Below are 18573 nucleotides of genomic sequence, written 5' to 3' on the forward strand. Positions count from 1 at the left end.
GAGTACCGTCATCCTGCAGTCTCATACTATTCCACTTGACCCGTACTTTATGTAGGAAGAAGACAGATAGGTGAGAACATGAAATGCAGGATCAGACTACATAGTACGTAGTCTGTTACCACGGTGACAGCATTGGAGCTGTAGAGAAATCAGACATTTTTAATGATCTACTGCCTCATTTTTCATGCATTGAGAAAAAAAAGTTTAAGGCAAACACAGCCTTTAAGGGGGCATTCACACAGCCGTGTTTTTCTTCCGCATCCGTTCCACAGTTTTTGCGGACAATGCACGGATCCATTCATTTCTATGGGTCCACAAAAATTGAGGAATGCCTTTCATGGTCATCTGTGTGCTGTCCGTTCCTTTTATGTTAGAACATGTCCTATACTTGGCCGCAAATTGCGGCCCCATAGAAAGTCAATAGGTCCGTAAAAAACAGATAGCACACGGAAATGCATCCGTTTTTTGCGGACCCCTGGACTGAAAACATTCTAGGAAACCCCATTTCAGTTTTTTGCAGACCGTGAAAAACTGATGACACACGGAAGCACCACGTCCGTATTATACGGACTTACGGAAAGATAACTGAAGACATACGGAACCGTGATTTGCATACCGCAAAAACGAACACGGTCGCGTGAATGCGCCCTAATTTAGAGGGTCTGGTTTCACACAGCAGCCATCCTAAAGGCGGCTGCAGATGGATTAGACATACTGTCCATAATTTCAGCCAAATGCTCATTTTAAAGGGTCACTAGAACAGAGCAAAGCGCTCGCATATCAAGCTCTCTCAACGCTGCACGAAATCGGCTCCGTAGAAGTCTACGGGCCCCATCTCTGCAACGAGGAGAGAGCGATATATGAGCGCTTCTCTCCCCTAGTTCTAACGATTGGTAGGGGTCTCTGCGCACTTTTGATCATGCTAAACTGACAGCACTGGCGATTTTCTTTTTCATCAGGAGCAGTGAGAATATGAAGTTTATTCCTCATAGCTCCTGTTCCCAAGACAGGGGGCTCACAGTCAACCATTTTGCATGCTCAGAAATGCGGACAGACTCCTTTTAAGCCAGGTTACAAGTCAGACGTTTCTGTCCACTGATTTATCCAAAGGAGAGGCGTCTTTCATGGTTATTAAAAGCAATGATTGTCCTTATTGATAGGCCCTTTTCCCAACTCCTTACATAAAGTCTTCCCTAAAAGACACCACTTAATGCACCCTTCTCTGAGCACCCAGAACAATGTTTTCGGTGTGGGAAACTTGCATTTCCCAGGATGCAATGCATTCCCAATGGGCAGCATCACTTGTCACACAGCAGGCAGGAGCAATCCATTGCCAGACACCCGTCCACCTGAGTAACTGGCCAGGCCTTGCATCTAGCAAAAGATCTTAAATGGATTTGGCGCATATTTAAGCTGCAGTTACCGCTAGATTATGCTTCCAATGGTCTTCAAATTTTGCCTCATGTCAAACAGAAAAAACACAGGGGTATCACTCCACATTTGAACACCAACGGATAACCCCTTCCTTCCCAAAAAGTTACTCCTTGTGGGAGAGCTCTCTGGGACACACTGCATGACAAAGGGGGGTGTGAAGGAAGTTTCTAGTTGAGATTACTATTACAAGGATCCTCATGTTTTATTTGGAATGATAAAAAGGGCACAAAAATCTTAAAACCACACCTTTTCCTATAAAAAAAGTTACATGTTAAATTCTGTAGGGACATCTATTGTACATGTAGAGACATACAGATCTGCATTATCATTCTAGCATCAACCCCAGGGCTCAGAGAAGAGACTGGTCCTAGCCTCCCACAAATACAGTCTCAATCCTCGTCCTCCTCCCCTTCATCTTCTGCATCCCGTTTTCTTTTCTCCCCCCGTTCGACTGCTACCTCCTCTTCTGCAAAAATAAAAAAAGGGTTAAAACAAATAAGATATATACCCAATATAAAGATATACATATGAAATCTATACACACACCGATCAGCTGTCGCCGGTTCCCAGGTTGGGCTTCCTCGGACCAGTTTTGGTAGGTACTAACCACTGCATACCGGGTACACCCCACAAGACCTGCCGTTTTGGAGATGCTCTCCCCCAGTCGCATCGCCATCACAATCTGGCCCTTGTCAAAGTTGCTCAAGTCGCTCAGATCCTTACGCTTGCCCATTTTTCCTGGTACCAAAACATCAACTTTAAGAACTGACTGTTCATTTGCCGCCATTGTGACGAGATAAGCAATGTTACGCATCATCTGTCAGTCGGTCCTAATGTTATGGCTGATCGGTGTGTGTATATACGTCTATACCTATAGCATAAAGGAGACTTATAGGCTGAAGCTAGGAAATGCCTTCAATATTTATTCCCCCTCCATTGCCCGGTACATTCTTTAAGCTACTTTCACACTGGAGTTTTGAATTCCGTTTGAGAGATCCGTTTCAGGGATCTCACAAACTGTTCAAAACTGATCAGTTCCGCCCCAATGCATTCTGAATGGATAAGGATCTGCTCAGAATGCATCAGTTTGCCTCCGTTCAGCCTCCATTATGCTCTGGAGGCTGCTTGCAGCGTTAGTGTCCGCCTGGCGATGCGGAGCCAAACGGATCCGTTCTGACTTACAAAGTAAGTCAATGGGAGCGGATCTGTTTTCACTGACAATATGGTGCAATTGAAAACAGATCCGTCCCCCATTGACTTTCAATGTAAGTCAAGACGGATCAGTTTTGACTTTGTTCTTTATAATGCAAACGGATCCGTTTTGAACGGATTTGTTTGCATTATAGGTGCGGATCCGTCTGTGCAGATACCAGACGAATCCGCACCTAACGCAGGTGTGAAAGTAGCCTTACTAGTCTACACGCAAGCTTAAGGAAAACTTCTTTAAACCTCCCCAAGTCCAGTGTAAGCCCTACAAACAATTACCTTCATCTTCATCCTCTTCCTCCTCTCCTTCCCCACCATCTTCAACATAATCGTCGTCGTCTTCTTCATCCTAGACAGAAGGAACACAATACAATCAGCGACAACTAGTTGGATACCACTTTTCCCCCCTTACACATCAGAATAGTGGAATCCATTAACAAGGAATCCACCACATCCTCCCAGGATGTGAAGACCAGAATAGCGGATAAATGACCGTTTTATATCCCACGTCTCAGAGCCAAGCACAACGTACATGTATTTCTTCTTTCATCAAGTATGAGAGACCCACTTCTTCCTCCTCTTCTCCTAAATCAGACTCCCCTTCCTCCTCATCTTCCTCGTCTTCCTCTTCAGGAGGGCCAGCTTCTTCATCCTCATCCTCCAGATACTCGAAGTCCTCACACTCTGCAAAACAAAGTGCAAAGTTTCAAGTAAGTGAAGGCACACTGTGCGCTAAACCCCGAATTCTGAGATGAGGGGACGAGGCTCTATCCGCATAGTTTGGCAGTAAAGCTCCTGCACATATGCTGTAAAGCAAGTCAACATTTGGCAAAATGATCCGGTTTAAATGTTTTTTTTTTTTTTTTTAAACGTAAGCTGAATAGACTATGGGTTAAAGACCCAACCATTTTCTCTTTTATAATGGATCCTAAACAGTAGTATAGAACATGGCTACTAGCGTTATACACACAGTGGTAAGGAAGACTACAAACCTTCATCTTCGTCCTCTTCAGAGTCAGGGGCTTCGTTATCTTCCTGATCAAACCCATCCAGGTATGTGATCTGCGGGAGTTTGCGGAATATGTTGTCTCTGTAATCTTCTAGGTTGGTAATTTCGCAGTTGAAGAGGTCCAAACTCTTCAGATTTTTTAAGTTTGTCTGCAAGGAACAAAAATACATTAAAAAGTGAAAGGCAAAGGAGGAAAAAAAAGGTTTATCCAAAAGGTCTACAACTAATGTCAGGTTTATTTAAAAAGGGTTCTCCAGGATTCTCTTCAGTTTTAAGACTTCCCACCCCCACCATACCGGACCTGTGAAGAGAAGGAGACTTACCTGCTCCTCGCTAATTGGATGCAGCCTCCTGACTTCTCATTGTGCTTTGGCTCCTACATGCGGGACACGTCACCGCCACAGTCAAGTTAAAGGCTGCAATGGAACATGTGACCGTCCACACAGGAATCAAAGACATAAGGTGGAGCCAGAGAGCTAGAACAGACGAGCGAGGAGCAGGGAAGCATGCTGTCCTTCCGCCAGACTTAGGGCACTTTCACACTAGCGTTAAACTTTACCAGCACTGAGTTCCGTCCTAGGGGCTCAATACTGGAAAAAAACTGACTAGTTTTATCCTAATGCATTCTGAATGGAGAGCGTTCCGTTCAGGATGTCTTCAGTTCAGTCACTGTACAGTTTTTGGAGAAAGCCGCAGCATCTGTGCTAAAAAATTTTTTCGTCCAAAATTTCTGAACACTTATTTTCCATTGAAATGCATTAAATGCCCAAGTGTTCCGTAAAAACGGATCCGGGTTTGCGGTCCGCGCATACCTTTAAAATGTGAAAAGATCAATACCAGATCCGTTTCTCCAGATGAAAACAGGAGAGACGGATCTGCATCTGAATCGGTCTACAAATGGTATCCGTTTGCATACAGATTGCCGGATGCGGCAGGCAGTTCCGGTGCCTGCCGGAATCCAACAACGCAAGTGTGAAATAAACCCTTAGTGCTTCTCTTTGGACAGACGTCACATGAGGTCTAATAGGCAGCAGCACTGTCTACAGAGGAAAGATCTATGGCCACTTTCCCAAGTGCTTCAAGCAGATAAGCAAGTGCCTACAGTAACGTGAGACTATTCCACTGGAATATCGATGGACACATTTAATATATGCATTATGGCTGCAAAACTTCAGATCTAATGACCCAAACTTGCAGCATTATGGATCCCTTTGGGTGATCAGACATGCAGTCAGGACTCACTATGGCAGCATACTTACAAGGGCTTCCACTGTGGTCAAATCCTTAATCTTGTTACCACTCAGGTTCAGGTAAGTGAGATTAGGACACCTTTCCGCTAATACTTCCAGCCCTCCAGAGATACTGTTGTCGCTGAGTTCCAACTAAAAGAAAAATAATGAAATGCATTTATTAAAAAAACTGAATGTCACATCCTCTGTCCATACACTACACCAGGGATGGCCAACCTGTGGCTCTCCAGCCGTTTTAAAACTACAATTCCCACCGTGCCTTGCTGTAAGCTGTCTGGGCAAGTTGGGAGTTGTAGTTTTGCAACAGCTGGAGAGCCGCAGGTGTGTGAGGGGGAAGTGTGACTGTCCCACCAGCATACGGGGAGAAGATAGTGCATGTTGGATCTGGACACGGCAAACCCTGGTTCTAAGTGGTATAATAGTCTGATAAGGGATTAAATGTGAACACACTGACAGCGCACGCTTTGGATTGCTACATGAAGCGGAGCTACAGTACCAAGCGCAGGCGCACACTGAGATGAGTCCCTGCACCTGGATAAACAAGGGCCCCCTTATGCTGTGGGGGCTCAGAAAGATTGGGCTATCACAAATCGATAGCAAACCCCAAGGACAAGCCATTAATGTACATGCCCAAAAAGCCCCTGTAAGGGCTCACAGACACAACCGCAAGTGTCAGGCAGTAGTAATACGGCTAATAGAAGCACACAGTTGTCAGATGGTATAGAGAACACGACTCACTACTTACTTTTCGGAGTTTCGTCAACTGTGGGAGTTTTGCCAGAGAAGAGAGTTCTACGTTTGCCATACTGAGGAATTCCAGCTCCTTAAAGCTATCGCTTAAGCCTTCAACCTCCCCATCACTTGACCGGCAGTTGTCTAGAACCAGCTCCGACACCTACCAAGAAAAGAAAGGAGATATCGCGTTATAGTTTCTCATTCTCAGCACCATTACAAAATCTGGCTCCTGCGATTGAGCCGATCTCCGGGGTCCTAAGGCTGGGATCCCATCTACTCATCACAAGAAGCGGTATTACGTGGTTCTCATTGAGGTTGGCTGATTACCACAGCTTTATGCCGTGGGTGGTGGTATGGATTATCTGATCATCCCACATTCTGAAATGGCTTGCCCTGGACAATTCCTTTAGTGGTCAGGAGTGTCGGTTTTCATTATATAGATATAAGGCCACTGTACACAAACTCAATTTCCAGTATGCTTCCAAATGCAGAGCTCTTGAAAAACGTGCCAAATTGGGCCCAATTTGGTGCATGTAATATTAGAAAAAAGAAAAATTGTCACATAGCACAAAGACAGGGTGTAGCAAGTTTCACCATGTTCCTATTAGCCACAAATTTAAGGGGTTGGCTGATTTGGGACATCGATGGAATATCACTAGGATGTGCCATCAAAGTCATACAGGAGACGGTCCCAAATCTGGGACCGGCTCCTATCTCCAGAACAGGCGCAGCCACACTTCATTCACTGCGATAGGAGTTACAAAAATAACAGCACCCTCGCTTGACTATTTTCAGAACTCCAATAGCAGTGTATGGACAGCGCGGTGTGCTCTCCTTCACATCGGAGTCCCGTTCTGGGGATAAAAACTGGTCCCTGTAGCTTTCTTACACTGATGGCATATCCTAGCTATGCCATCAATGTCTGAGATGGGTATAGCCCTTTAAGGACCCCTCACGTAGCTGTAAGTCATGGGTCCGATGCCTAAACATGGCGCCCGCTCACACATGCAGCGGGCGCCTTAGCTGCAGGGTTCCTGCTATTTTAAATAGCAGAGACCTGCAGCACATGTATGCGGTCAGCCCTTCAGATGCCGTGGTCAAATGTGACCACGGCATCTGTGCAGACCGGAACTGGAAGTTGCACGCTTCCAGTCCGGTAATGGCGTTCCCCGGCTGAGATCGGGGAACCTGTTACCTTGTGCTAATTGACTGAAGCCTCAAGCAGGCTTCAGAGTCAATTAGATGTATATATCAATACAGGCCACTAGGTTGCAGCCTTGTATTGATATAGTGCAAATGAAGTCTTTAGTTGTTTTTTTTTTTAAGTTTACAAATATAAAAAATAAAAAAGTTCAAATCACCCCCTTTCCTTAAAATAAAAATCATGAGCATCGCCGCAGGCAAAAATGACCATACTATTAAAATATAACTATTAACGGCATACGGCAAATCGCATGCCATTTTTTGCCACTTCAACTAACCAATAATTTTTTAATAAAAATTGATCAAAAAGTTGCACACGTAAAATTGGTATCACAGAAAACAGATTGTCTGCAAAAAATGAGCCCTCACACGGCCCCGTACACATAGCTACAAAATAGTAATATGGTTATGAAAAAAAAAACTTGCCCTCAAAGGTTAATTTTTTGTTTCAGTATTAAAACATAAGAAAAATTATACAAGTGTGCTATTGTTGTAACCGTACTGACCTGGAGAATAAAGATAACAGGTCAATTTTACTGCATAGTGTACAGTGTAAAAAATAAAAACCTTTATCAGAATTGTGTTTTTCCCCAATTCTACCCCATATGGATTTTTTTTCCCCGCTCCCTACTACATTGTATGCAACCGTAAATGGTGCCGTTAGAAAGTACAACTTGTCCCGCAAAAAATAGGCCCTCATAAGGCTATGTGAATGGAAAAATTAAAATAAGTTAGGACTAGGGGGAAGGTGGGGAGTGAAAAATGAAAAATCCCAAGGGGTTAACCAGCTTGAAGAATAGCAGCCATGATGTCTGATGTCTAAAGGTTGGGCGCGCGCTGCGTTCCCTACTTCATGCTGAAACATCTCTGCTTCTGTCCGAGGCGACCGCTCATTAAACTCAACCCCGTCAGCCTCAGCCTTCGTTACTGGAGCAGCATGACGAGCCCGCCCGAACTCCAAACACCTTCATCTGGTAACGAAAACTGCGCTCGGTGGATCTGTGACCGTGGGATGGCAGGCACCACCTCCTGCAAATTAAAGGCGTTTCAGGAAGAAGACGGGTATTGTATCAAGTGACCTACATCCTGAAACATCTGCCGAGATCTACAAGTCACTTGTGCTGGCCGACGCTGACAGCAGGCGGGGGCGGGGGGGGTCTGCAAGACGACCAGAGGGACAGCAGCTGTCCAACAAATGGGGGCATGAATAGGAGATTACACCAACTGAAGCAATATCAGCGAGGGGTGAAGAAATCCCCTCACATGGAGACGACAGCAGCAGGACGACCCTTGTGAGGGGAGATTGACAAGGTGCTGACAAAAAGTAATAGAAATAACAGCGCAATAAACGCTGTTCATTTTTCACTGCATGTCACCATTTGTAAGTATGTGGACGACTGAATAAGCAGAAAACTGGCAGGAATAATTGTGTACATATGTCTTGCAGTCATGCCTAATTAGCATGTGCTGCTAAACCACAGAGAACTGGAGGACTACAGCTCCCAGCATGCTGCCACAAGCAGTAGTAGTTCAGCAACAGCTGAGGAAGGCTAACGAGCAAGTCCAATTCTGTCTAGTCATACCAAACATAACCTGACGCCGGGCCAGAAGGGGCGTAGGTCCCTGACGGAGGGGGCGTCTGAGGAGGCCCTGATAAGGCAGCTCTGGGTGTGCACTTCACCGCCAGCTCCAGCCTCCAAGTGACAGCTGAACTGCCTTATCTGCCGGGGGACATTACACCGCCCTGACGGGGAGCTGCCGCCATCTCTATAGCGAGGAAGCGAAAGGGAAATACTTTGTAATACTGATGGTACCAGCTCCACCAAGTACTTGTCACTCTGCAGCCCTTCCATCAACACGTATGAAATTTAAAGGGTGGTGCTGTAATTAAAGGGGTTCTCCAGTTGGGACTTGCAGCTAGAAGCACCGAGCGATGGGAAGCAGAAGAGGGGACATGAAACATTCTTTTGTAAAGCTTCAAAATCCTCTTTTAAAGGCGTTCTCCGGGCTTTTTAAGAAACTTCTGCCCCGAGGAAGAAAGTTTAGTGACAGTCACACAGGACGCGGGCCCCACCTGGATGAGTGCCTACCTAACTACATCCCTTTCAAAGCACAAAGGATGATTTCCTAAAAAACCTAAAGGCTTGTTTTATTTGGCAATGGGTTTTCAAGGTTCAGGATCTAGTCCTCCTTTCAAGCTCCCAATCTAGCTATAGGGCAAGTGTCTTGTGACCGGTGGGCCGACCAAACACCTTCTCCTATCCCGTGGAGCGGAGGAGATCTCTGGGAAAACCCGTCTAACGTATTCACGCACTTACTCTGATCTTCCCTACAGCAATTACAGGTGGTCCTCTAAAATCCAGATTCCCCTTTTACATGCAAGCTATTTCAAGCACGGGCTGAAGGTTCATTCCCACAAATAAAAGCCCAAGTGAGGCCAACTACTAGCCAAACATTAGAATAAGTAGCCCACCAGATACCTAACCCTAAGCTCTCATACAAGATAAAGCAACACTAGTGCAGACGAGGAACGGCTCCATGGAGGTCTGCAACCTGTGGCTTCCTGGAGGGGGTCCTCACAGGCTGGAGGGGCAGAGGTGGCTCCTGTACACCACATAATGTCATATTTGGTGACCAACAACATCACAGTAAGGCCTCTTGCACACCAACGTTGTGCATCCATTCTAATGCACGGGCAATGTCGGGACGGATCGAGACCCATTCAACTTAAATGGGTCCATGATTCGTCCGCACTGCAAAAAAATTAGAACAAGTTCTAATTATTTTGCGGCACGGACAGAGACACCGCGGGAGCACTCCGTACTGCTTCTGTTCCACACCTCCATGATTGCCGACCTATTCGAGTGAATGAGTCCGCATCCGTGATGCAGAGTGCACATGGGCCGGTGCCCCGTGTATTGCGGACCCACCGTATGTGGACGGGCTGCAATACGGCCACACAGCGTTTGTGTGCAAGAGGCCTAAGTGTCCTGACTCCAAAACTCAACCGACCACATTCACCATTTACATACAAACCCTACATTTAAAAAAATAAATAAAAAGGAATGGAGTAAAAAAATCCTAATCTTCAGCGGAGGAAGGCACAAGGGGAGGACTTGGCCACCTCTGCATGCTGACAATCTACAAGGAGCATCCCTCTGACTACCCAAAGGATACTCCAGATTTAAGAAGTGTCTGAAATAGGGATCGACCGATTATCGGTTTGGCCGATATTATCGGCCGATATTGAGGATTTTGAACGTTATCGGTATCGGCATCTATTTTGCCGATATACCGATAACGTATGGGGAACACAGATCGCGCTGCTCAGCGCTCTCTGTGTTCCCTCCGCAGCACAGGGGAGAAGGAAGCAGTGTCTCCTCCCCCTGTGCTGCTTCTGCCGCCAATGAGGGGATAGAACATAAGAGGAGGGGAGGGGCTGTGGCCGCTGCGCCACCAATGAAGATAAGCCTCTCATTCATTCATATACATATAGCCGGCTCCCAACCTCTATGAGCAATAGCTGCGGTCCGCGGTAGTTAACTCCTCAGGTGCCGCGGATCGCAGCTACCGCTGATAGAGGTCGGGAGCCGGCTATGTGATTCTGCAGCCAGCTCCCGCCTCCTGTATATGAATGATCGAGAGACTTATCTTCATTGGTGGCGCAGTGCACCCCCCCAAGTCCCCCAGTATTAATCATTGGTGGCGCAGTGCGCCCCCCACCCCCATCCCAATCCCGGCCAATAGTAAAAACATTGGTGGCGCAGTGCGCCCCCCCCCCCCACCCAGTATTAATCATTGGTGGCAGTGGCCACAGGATCCCCTCTCCCCTGCTCCTCCGATCGGAGCCCCAGCTGTGTAATCCTGGGGCTCTGATCGGTTACCATGGCAGCCAGGACACTATTGAAGCCCTGGCTGCCATGTTCAGCTCCATGCTGCTGTGTGCACTATGCACAGAGCAGCAGGGACAGTGCGAGATCCTATTCACCCTGATAGAGATCTATCAGGGTGAATAGGACAAAGGTTCTAGTCCCTAAGGGGGTTAAAAGTTAGTAAAAAAAAAAACACAAATATTAAGTATAAATGAAAAAGATTTATAAAAAAAAAAACACATTAACAATAAACAAAAAAAATACACATTAACAATAAACATATTAATTTTCAGCAGATTTGTGTAGGAATTTTTTTTTTTCTCAAAAATGAAAATTCCCAGAATATCGGTATAAATTATCGGCTATCGGCCAGAAAGTTCACAAATTATCGGTATCGGCCCTAAAAAATCAATATCGGTCGATCCCTAGTCTGAAAATCTGATTTTGACCAGGTATCAGGCAGTCTCTGGAGAAAAACCAACAACATCCACGCCATTCACTAAGCCCCATTCCACCATTCCGAGTGTGGCGGAAAAAAAACCACACAGGGTCATGGCCGATCGCTGAGGTTTGCTCGCCGAGCACAGCGTTGCTTGATATCGCACTCAGTCTCCTTCACTTCAATGGGGCTGGCGACATCACCGGCCTAGGGAAAGCTGAGAGAAGGTCCCGGGCGTAGGACCCCCACCGATCAGATACTGATGACCCATCCAAAAATATCAGGAAACCCTTTTAAAGAGCCCACAGATCGTTTTGAAGCAATGGCAGTTCCTTATTGACCGCCGTCCCATCCGTTGTCAGCAGACAAGTGTCCCCAAGCAGTATGTCACCGCAAATGGACACTTCAGGTCCACAGGGTACTGGAAGCAATGGGGATGTGACTCTTGGAGTGCCGGTGGCTTTGTTTCTTTAGGCTGAGCACGTCTGTGCTGTGGGAGTCAGACTGCCCCTTTAAGATTCAGTCCACCAAAGGCTGCACCCCTATTGCCCCCACGTGACGAGGGCAGACCCGCTTACTCCCCCCACGTTACAGCTCTCCTGACATGTCTCTTTATTAACGACTTCCATCCCCCTTGTAACGATTCTGAAGCATCTATTCTTATGACTATTGCCACTATTATTCCCACTAGAAGTTTATGAATGAATTGCCAGTAGGTGGCTTGTCCCTGTACATGCCCGGTCAACAGACCGTGGAACTGCAAAACATGGATTTTGCGGACCCAGTGGCTTCAATAGGCCTGCGGTCTACATTTTGGAGGACATAGTCTATATCAGGGATGCTCAACCTGTGGCCCTCCAGCTGTTGCAAAACTACAACTCCCAGCATGCTTGGACAGCCTACCGCTATTAGGGCATGATGGGAGTTGTAGTTTTGCAACAGCTGGAGGGCCGCAGGTTGAGCATCCCTGGTCTATATGGATGAACATGTCCTATAATACTTAGCCGCAAAATCTGGACCATGGACCCATTAAAGTAAAAGTTTATGCAAAATTAAGGCGGATGTTCTAGGGCGGTACCAGTACTTTGCGGGCCGCAAAATACATACGGTTGTGTTCAGGAGGCCTTACACTGCGCAGGCGGAACAGGTATGGCCCAGCTACCGCAGTCTACTGGTGACTCATTTAGAAGCTTCTAGTAGGAATAATAGAAGAACACTGTACAGTCATAGGAATAGATGCTCCAGACGATAGGAGTTACTAACTAAAACAGACATGTCAGGTCCTCTAAACATTCACACGATCGTGTTTTGCGATCCCCAAAAAAAAAAAACGTTGTATAGCATCCGTTTTTTGGGCGGATCCATTGTAACAAAGCCTATCCTTGTCCATAAAATGGACAAGGACTTTTTTTTGCGGGGTTATGGAACAAACATACGGATAGCACACGGTGTGCTGTCTTTATTTTTTGCGGACCCATTGAAATAAAAGGGTTCACTTCCAATCCGCAGAAAGAAAAAAAAGACGTGGAAACGAAATACGTTAGTGTGAATGTAGCCTATTACTGACGACCTACCCCAAGGATAGATCATCAATCCCTGAATGGTGGGTACTACTCCCAGCACCCGCGCCTGAAGAGCATCGCGGCCTCTTCCTAGGCCAGTGACGTCACGTCCATCGGTCACATGGCCTAGGCGCAGCTCAATCCTGTTCAAGTGAATGGGGTTGAGCAGCAATACAGCCCTTTTTTTGCCGGGGGGCAAGTGGAAACCAGACCTCAACGATCAAATACCGATGATGACCTATTAAAACACTCAGAAAACCCTTTTAAGATATAACATACAGGCCGCACAGTCCAGGAACATACATACAGGCCGCACACAGTCATATACAGGGTCGGCACAGTCCAGGCACGTACATACAGGCCACGCACAGTCCTATACGGGGTCGGCACAGTCCAGGCACGTACATACAGGCCGCGCACAGTCATATACAGGGTCGGCACAGTCCAGGCACATACATACAGGCCGCGCACAGTCATATACAGGGTCGGCACAGTCCAGGCACATACATACAGGCCGCACACAGTCATATACAGGGTCGGCACAGTCCAGGCACATACATACAGGCCGCACACAGTCCTATACAGGGTCAGCACAGTCCAGGAACATACATACAGGCCGCACACAGTCATATACAGGGTCGGCACAGTCCAGGCACATACATACAGGGTCAGTACAGCCCAGGCACATACATACAGGGTCAGTACAGCCCAGGCACATACATACAGGGTCAGTACAGCCCAGGCACATACATACAGGGTCAGTACAGCCCAGGCACATACATACAGGGTCAGTACAGCCCAGGCACATACATACAGGGTCAGTACAGCCCAGGCACATACATACAGGGTCAGTACAGCCCAGGCACATACATACAGGGTCAGTACAGCCCAGGCACATACATACAGGCCGCACGCAGTCCTATACAGGGTCAGCACAGTCCAGGCACATACATACAGTCATATACAGGGTCAGCACAGTCCAGGCACATACATACAGTCATATACAGGGTCAGCACAGTCCAGGCACATACATACAGCCTGACCCTGTATATGACTGTGTGCAGCCTGTAAGAGGGGAGCCGGCCTTGGGGGGAGGCCAAGGTCAACCCTAAACCTACAGCCATGGCATCTTCCTCCATCATGGCCGAACATGCAGGGGAGGAGGAGGAGGGCACCACATGCCAGGATAAACAGAGGGAGCCCAGTCACATCATTAGGCACACGTGTTACTACTGCCCATAATGAGGGCCACATTTGGAGGTATGTTGGCCCCAAAGACCTCCTGAAAACCACACTTGGACTTGGGGGGGGGGGGGGGGGGGGGGTGAAAGTAGTCGATCAGATATCAAGTTGCAGAACGGCGCAAGACAATTCTATAGAAACACGGGGAGACGTGACAGATAGATAAGCGTACAGTCACACAAGGGTTAGAGTAGATGTATTCACTGGGGGGTCCAGGGGCCACACTTGGAACATTTGGGGCCCTGAGGTGGTGCCGCAGCCTCTCCACTCCCTCCATCACATGAAAACTTTAGCCCGAGCAGACAGGTGGACAGCCCTGACAACCTGGGGGGGAAACCCCGGACTTAAAAAATAAAAATAGTAAAAACCATCATAAGCTACAGCTGCCCTATAAGGAGCCAGGGCCGAGGGCGGGCGGGGCCCTCAGCTGTGCTCACCTTAGCCGGGGTTCTGTTCCTCAACTCCAGGGTGATGCGCTTCTTCATCTCCATTTCCCCGGGCCAACCTTCAACGAAGGGTCACGTCGAAAAATAAAAAAATAAAACAAGTTTACAAGCGGTAAAGTCAACTCACTGCCGAGGAAAAACGGAAACCGTGAGCAAAACAATCGGTAAAGCGGCAGACGGAGCTCCGTTCCAGGCCCCCCTGACCCCTCTCAGCAGGGCTCCCTTCCCTCTCAATGGCCGCTCACCAACTGAGACTCCATTACACGGTGCAGGCATCCCCTCAGCTAGGCAACGCCCATCTTCACAGCCCATTGGACGGCGAAGGAGACGTCTGCCTCGTCATTGGTCCAGGCGGGTGTCATTCGAAAAAGAAGCGCGGGATTCCGCCTGTCGACGACGCCCATTGGCTGGAAGCGTGAGCGCAGTTAATTGCGATTGGCTGCGGCGTACGTCCGTCGGGCGGATCAACCGCTGTCGTTTGACCCATGCGTCGCGTCTTTGTGTTTTCGACGCTTTCGCGCCCTATTTTAGGTCAAGGAGCTGAGACTAGGCAGACGCTGCTCCATATTAGTGCTTAGTGAGGGGGGATTCACAAGGCGACCTTCATGGTGGAGAGAATTTGCCAGTGGCTCCATCAAAGTTATGGGGTTGTTCGAAGTTTACACAATTTTTCAATGAATTAAAAAATTTTACGAAGCGTTTACGCCTTTTGTGCAAACGACTGAGGTGTGAAACGTTGCGGAAACCATTTTTGAGGTATTTTTTCCCTCACAGATACTTGTCAGGTGTGAAAACCGATTCTCAAATAGTTTAGCGTACCCCTCAGAGAAACCATCTATTGCTACCATAGATGGGAATGTCCCCAACCACAGGACACGTATGATGAGGCAATTACGCCTCAGGTTTGCGTGCAAAAAGACCCGCTGTCTAAATTGACTCTTATGGCCACCCGCCGTATTTTGTCGTTGCTGTTTCTATGAATAAACTTTAACGGTTCAGCGTTTTGTACTACAGCCAGGATTTTCCGAGATTTTAATACTAATGACCTATCCTCAGTCCGTGCCTCCACACCACAAAAATATGTGGTGCGAATAGCGTTGAGCGAACTTGTGTTCTAAGTTTGGCGTCTAAAGTTCGGGTTATCGAAGATTCGCGTTATGGATTCTAAATTCCGTTATGGTCCGTGGTAGCGGAATCCATAACGCGATTCTTCGATAACCCGAACTTTAGACGCCAAACTTAAAACACAAGTTCGCTCAACACTAGGTGTGGACGGTCTATTGTAGATCCCATGGGCAAATGGGTCAGCACCCCGTAAATGGTGGGCACACGGCCAATGCCCGTGCATTGCAGACCGCTAATTCGGTCGACGGCACGGGCACAGGCCACACACGTTTGTGTGCATGAACCCTAAATCTTGCAGAGTTAATTTTTCAGCATAAATAACATGATAACTTTATTCTCTGGGTTAGTACAATTACAGCGGAATCCCGAGACCCATAACTTTTTTATTTTATTCTAAGGAGCTATATGAAGGCTTGCTTTTTGAAGGATGACTTAGGCACCCGCATAGCACCCGCACTGAATCCTGACCCATTCATTTCAATGTGTCTGTGTACATGAGCGTTGTTTTTTTCACGCATCAGTTCTGCGTTTCGTGAGAATCGCAGCATGTTCTATATTCAGCGTTTTTAACGCAACCCTGGCCTCATAGAAGCAAATGGGGCTTCAGTGAAAAATGCATTGCATCCGCAAGCGAGCAAGTGTAAATGCAATGCGTTTTTCACTGATGGTTGCTAAGAGATGTTGTTTGTAAACCTTCAGTTTTTATCACGCGCGTGAAAATCGCATTGCACTCACGCGGAAACAACTGAACGCAATCGCAGACAAAACTGACTGAACTTTCTTGGAAAATGGTGCGAGTTTCCCTGAACGCATCCGGATCTAATCCGTCACACTCGTGTGAAAGAGGCCTTATAGTTTTGATTGGTATCATTTTGTTATTCATAGAACTTTTTAATCACTTTATTACAACTTTTCTTCTAAATGTAATTTTAAATTTTCTAACAGCCCCTTTACGTGTAAAAACACTACATACACACCCCACACTAAAAAAAGGTTTACACGTTTCACACGTCAACATACCCCAAGCAGGGGAGGGTCCCAGTACTTCTGGAAGTCATGGTGCCCGCGTCGTACCAGGGAAATATTTTCCAGGTCAAGTCCCCCAAACAGCAAGGAAGGGAAGGACCCAAAAAAGATGCAGGGTGTGTTCCAAAAGAGGGATAAGGAAAGACACCATTTACCACTGCGAAAGCTGCCCTAAAAAAACTGGCCTGTGCATGCAGGAGTGCTTCAGAATCTACCATTCTTCCATGGAATATTAATTTAATTTCATCCTTTATGCTCCCTGTAATATTTCCACTTTATACTGTATCTGATTTAGTCCACCTCAATTGCATATCCACTTTCCAATAACCACTACATATTCTTTTCTGTGAGACACCTATTTGCTAAAAAGTACGCTTTTCACCACTTAAAATGTTCGTAAGGGGGTGCTCTTTTCGAAATAGTGTCACTTCTTGGGGTTTTTCATTTCTGGGGACCTCAGGAAATTTTTTAAATGCGACATGGCAGCTAAAATCCATGTCTGCCATTTCAGGCCTGCAAAAACCATATTTTGCACTTTGCCTCTAGAGGCCTGCTGTGCGCCAATACAGCAGGCTACGAGCACATATGGGGTGTTCGCAAAATTTGGAGAAAATGGGAACATATACTGGGGTGCATTTCTCCTTTAACCCCTTGTGAAAGTGAAAAATTGGGGTCTGCTCGTAATTTTTCATTTTTACAAATGTGTGCTTTGAAATGCTTCTCTCAAGTAATTCTGCCTTCTGTGAGACACCTGTTTGCTAAAAAGTACCCTTTCCACCAATTAAAATGTTCGTACGGGGGTGCTCTTTCCGAAATGGTGTCACTTCTTGGGGTTTTTCATTTCTGGGGACCTCAAGAGATTTTTAAATGGGACATGGCAGCTAAAATCCATGTCTGCCAATTCAGGCCTGCAAAAAACATATTTTGCACTTTGCCTCTAGAGGCCTGCTGTGCGCCAATACAGCAGGCTACGAGCACATATCGGGTGTTCGCAAAATGGGGAGTAAATGGGAACATATACTGGGGTGCATTTCTCCTTTAACCCCTTGTGAAAGTAAAAAATTGGGGACTGCTCGTAATTTTTCATTTTTACAAATGTGTGCTTTGAAATGCTTCTCTCAAGTAATTCTGCCTTCTGTGAGACACCTGTTTGCTAAAAAAGTACCCTTTCCACCACTTAAAATGTTCATACGGGGTGCTCTTTCCGAAATGGTGTCACTTCTTGGGGTTTTTAATTTCTGGGGAGCTCAGGAATTTATTTAATTCAACATGGCACCTAAAATCGATGTCTGCCAATTCAGGTCAGCAAAATCCATATTTAGCTGTTTGTATCTAGAGCCCTGACATGCGCCCATACATAATTTTTGGAGCACATATGGGGTGTTGGCGTATTCGGGGGGAAATGGGGAACAAAATGTGGTGTGCATTTTGTCCTGTTACCCCTTGTGAAAATGAAAAATGTGGGTGTAAAGCAACTTTTTCAGGAAAACATTGTCATTTTTTTATTTTCACAGCCAAGCGTTTCCTAATTCTGTGAAACGCCTTAAAATATTCCTTGAGGGGTGTAGTTTCCGGAATGGGGTGACTTTTTAGGGGTATCCACTCTAGGGACACCTCAGGGTGTGTTCAATTGCAAGATGGCGCCTGACAGTTATTCCGGAGAAATCTGCCTTCCAGAAGCCATTTGGTGCTTTTTTCTTCTGACCCCTGTGGTATGCCCATATAGCAGTATACAAGCACATATGGGGTATTGCTGTAATCAGGAGAAAATGGGCAATAAATTAGGGGATGCATTTTCTCCAGTTCCCTCTTGTGAAAGTGAAAAATTTGGGCCTAAAATCCATTTTTCTGGAAAAAAATAAATACTTTTCACAGCCATTTCCATGAATCACCTTTGAGGATAAAGTTGTCACTACACATGTTTAAATGTTCCTTGAGGGGTGTAGTTTCCATAATGGGGTAACTTTTGGGTGGTTTACACTCTAGGACCACCTCAGGGTGTCTTCATATGCGACATAGCTCCC

The 18573-nt window shown here is 46.5% G+C and overlaps 1 protein-coding gene across 3 annotated transcripts; it reads right to left on the reverse strand.

Annotated features, from left to right (window-relative positions):
• Window positions 1-640: 640 nt before the first annotated feature.
• Window positions 641-14674, reverse strand: ANP32E (acidic nuclear phosphoprotein 32 family member E). 3 transcript variants are annotated; one of them, XM_040412698.1, is made up of 8 exons: window positions 14390-14674; window positions 5645-5794; window positions 4909-5031; window positions 3633-3798; window positions 3173-3324; window positions 2920-2989; window positions 1981-2172; window positions 641-1900 (listed from the first exon to the last, which is right to left on the reverse strand). In XM_040412698.1, exons 1-8 carry the CDS (start codon window positions 14441-14443, stop codon window positions 1824-1826), a joined length of 984 nt encoding a protein of 327 aa, XP_040268632.1. In that variant the 5' UTR covers window positions 14444-14674; the 3' UTR covers window positions 641-1823. The 3 variants fall into 3 exon arrangements, with proteins under 3 accessions (XP_040268632.1, XP_040268633.1, XP_040268634.1); XM_040412699.1 differs by lacking the exon at window positions 14390-14674 and adding an exon at window positions 7688-7868; XM_040412700.1 differs by lacking the exon at window positions 1981-2172 and having other exon boundaries at window positions 14390-14670.
• Window positions 14675-18573: the final 3899 nt, after the last annotated feature.

The sequence above is a fragment of the Bufo bufo genome, chromosome 11 (assembly GCF_905171765.1).
Source record: "Bufo bufo chromosome 11, aBufBuf1.1, whole genome shotgun sequence".
Taxonomy (NCBI): Eukaryota; Metazoa; Chordata; class Amphibia; order Anura; family Bufonidae; genus Bufo; species Bufo bufo.

Bases quoted from the DNA above. Each gene is read 5' to 3' on its own strand.
- ANP32E (XM_040412698.1), bottom strand. From the start codon at position 14,443: ATGGAGATGAAGAAGCGCATCACCCTGGAGTTGAGGAACAGAACCCCG. The intron at 5,795-14,389 runs GTGAGCACAGCT...TTTTCTTGGTAG, and splicing joins GGAACAGAACCCCGGCTAAG to GTGTCGGAGCTGGTTCTAGA. The intron at 3,799-4,908 runs GTAAGTATGCTG...TGTTCCTTGCAG, and splicing joins TGACCACAGTGGAAGCCCTT to ACAAACTTAAAAAATCTGAA.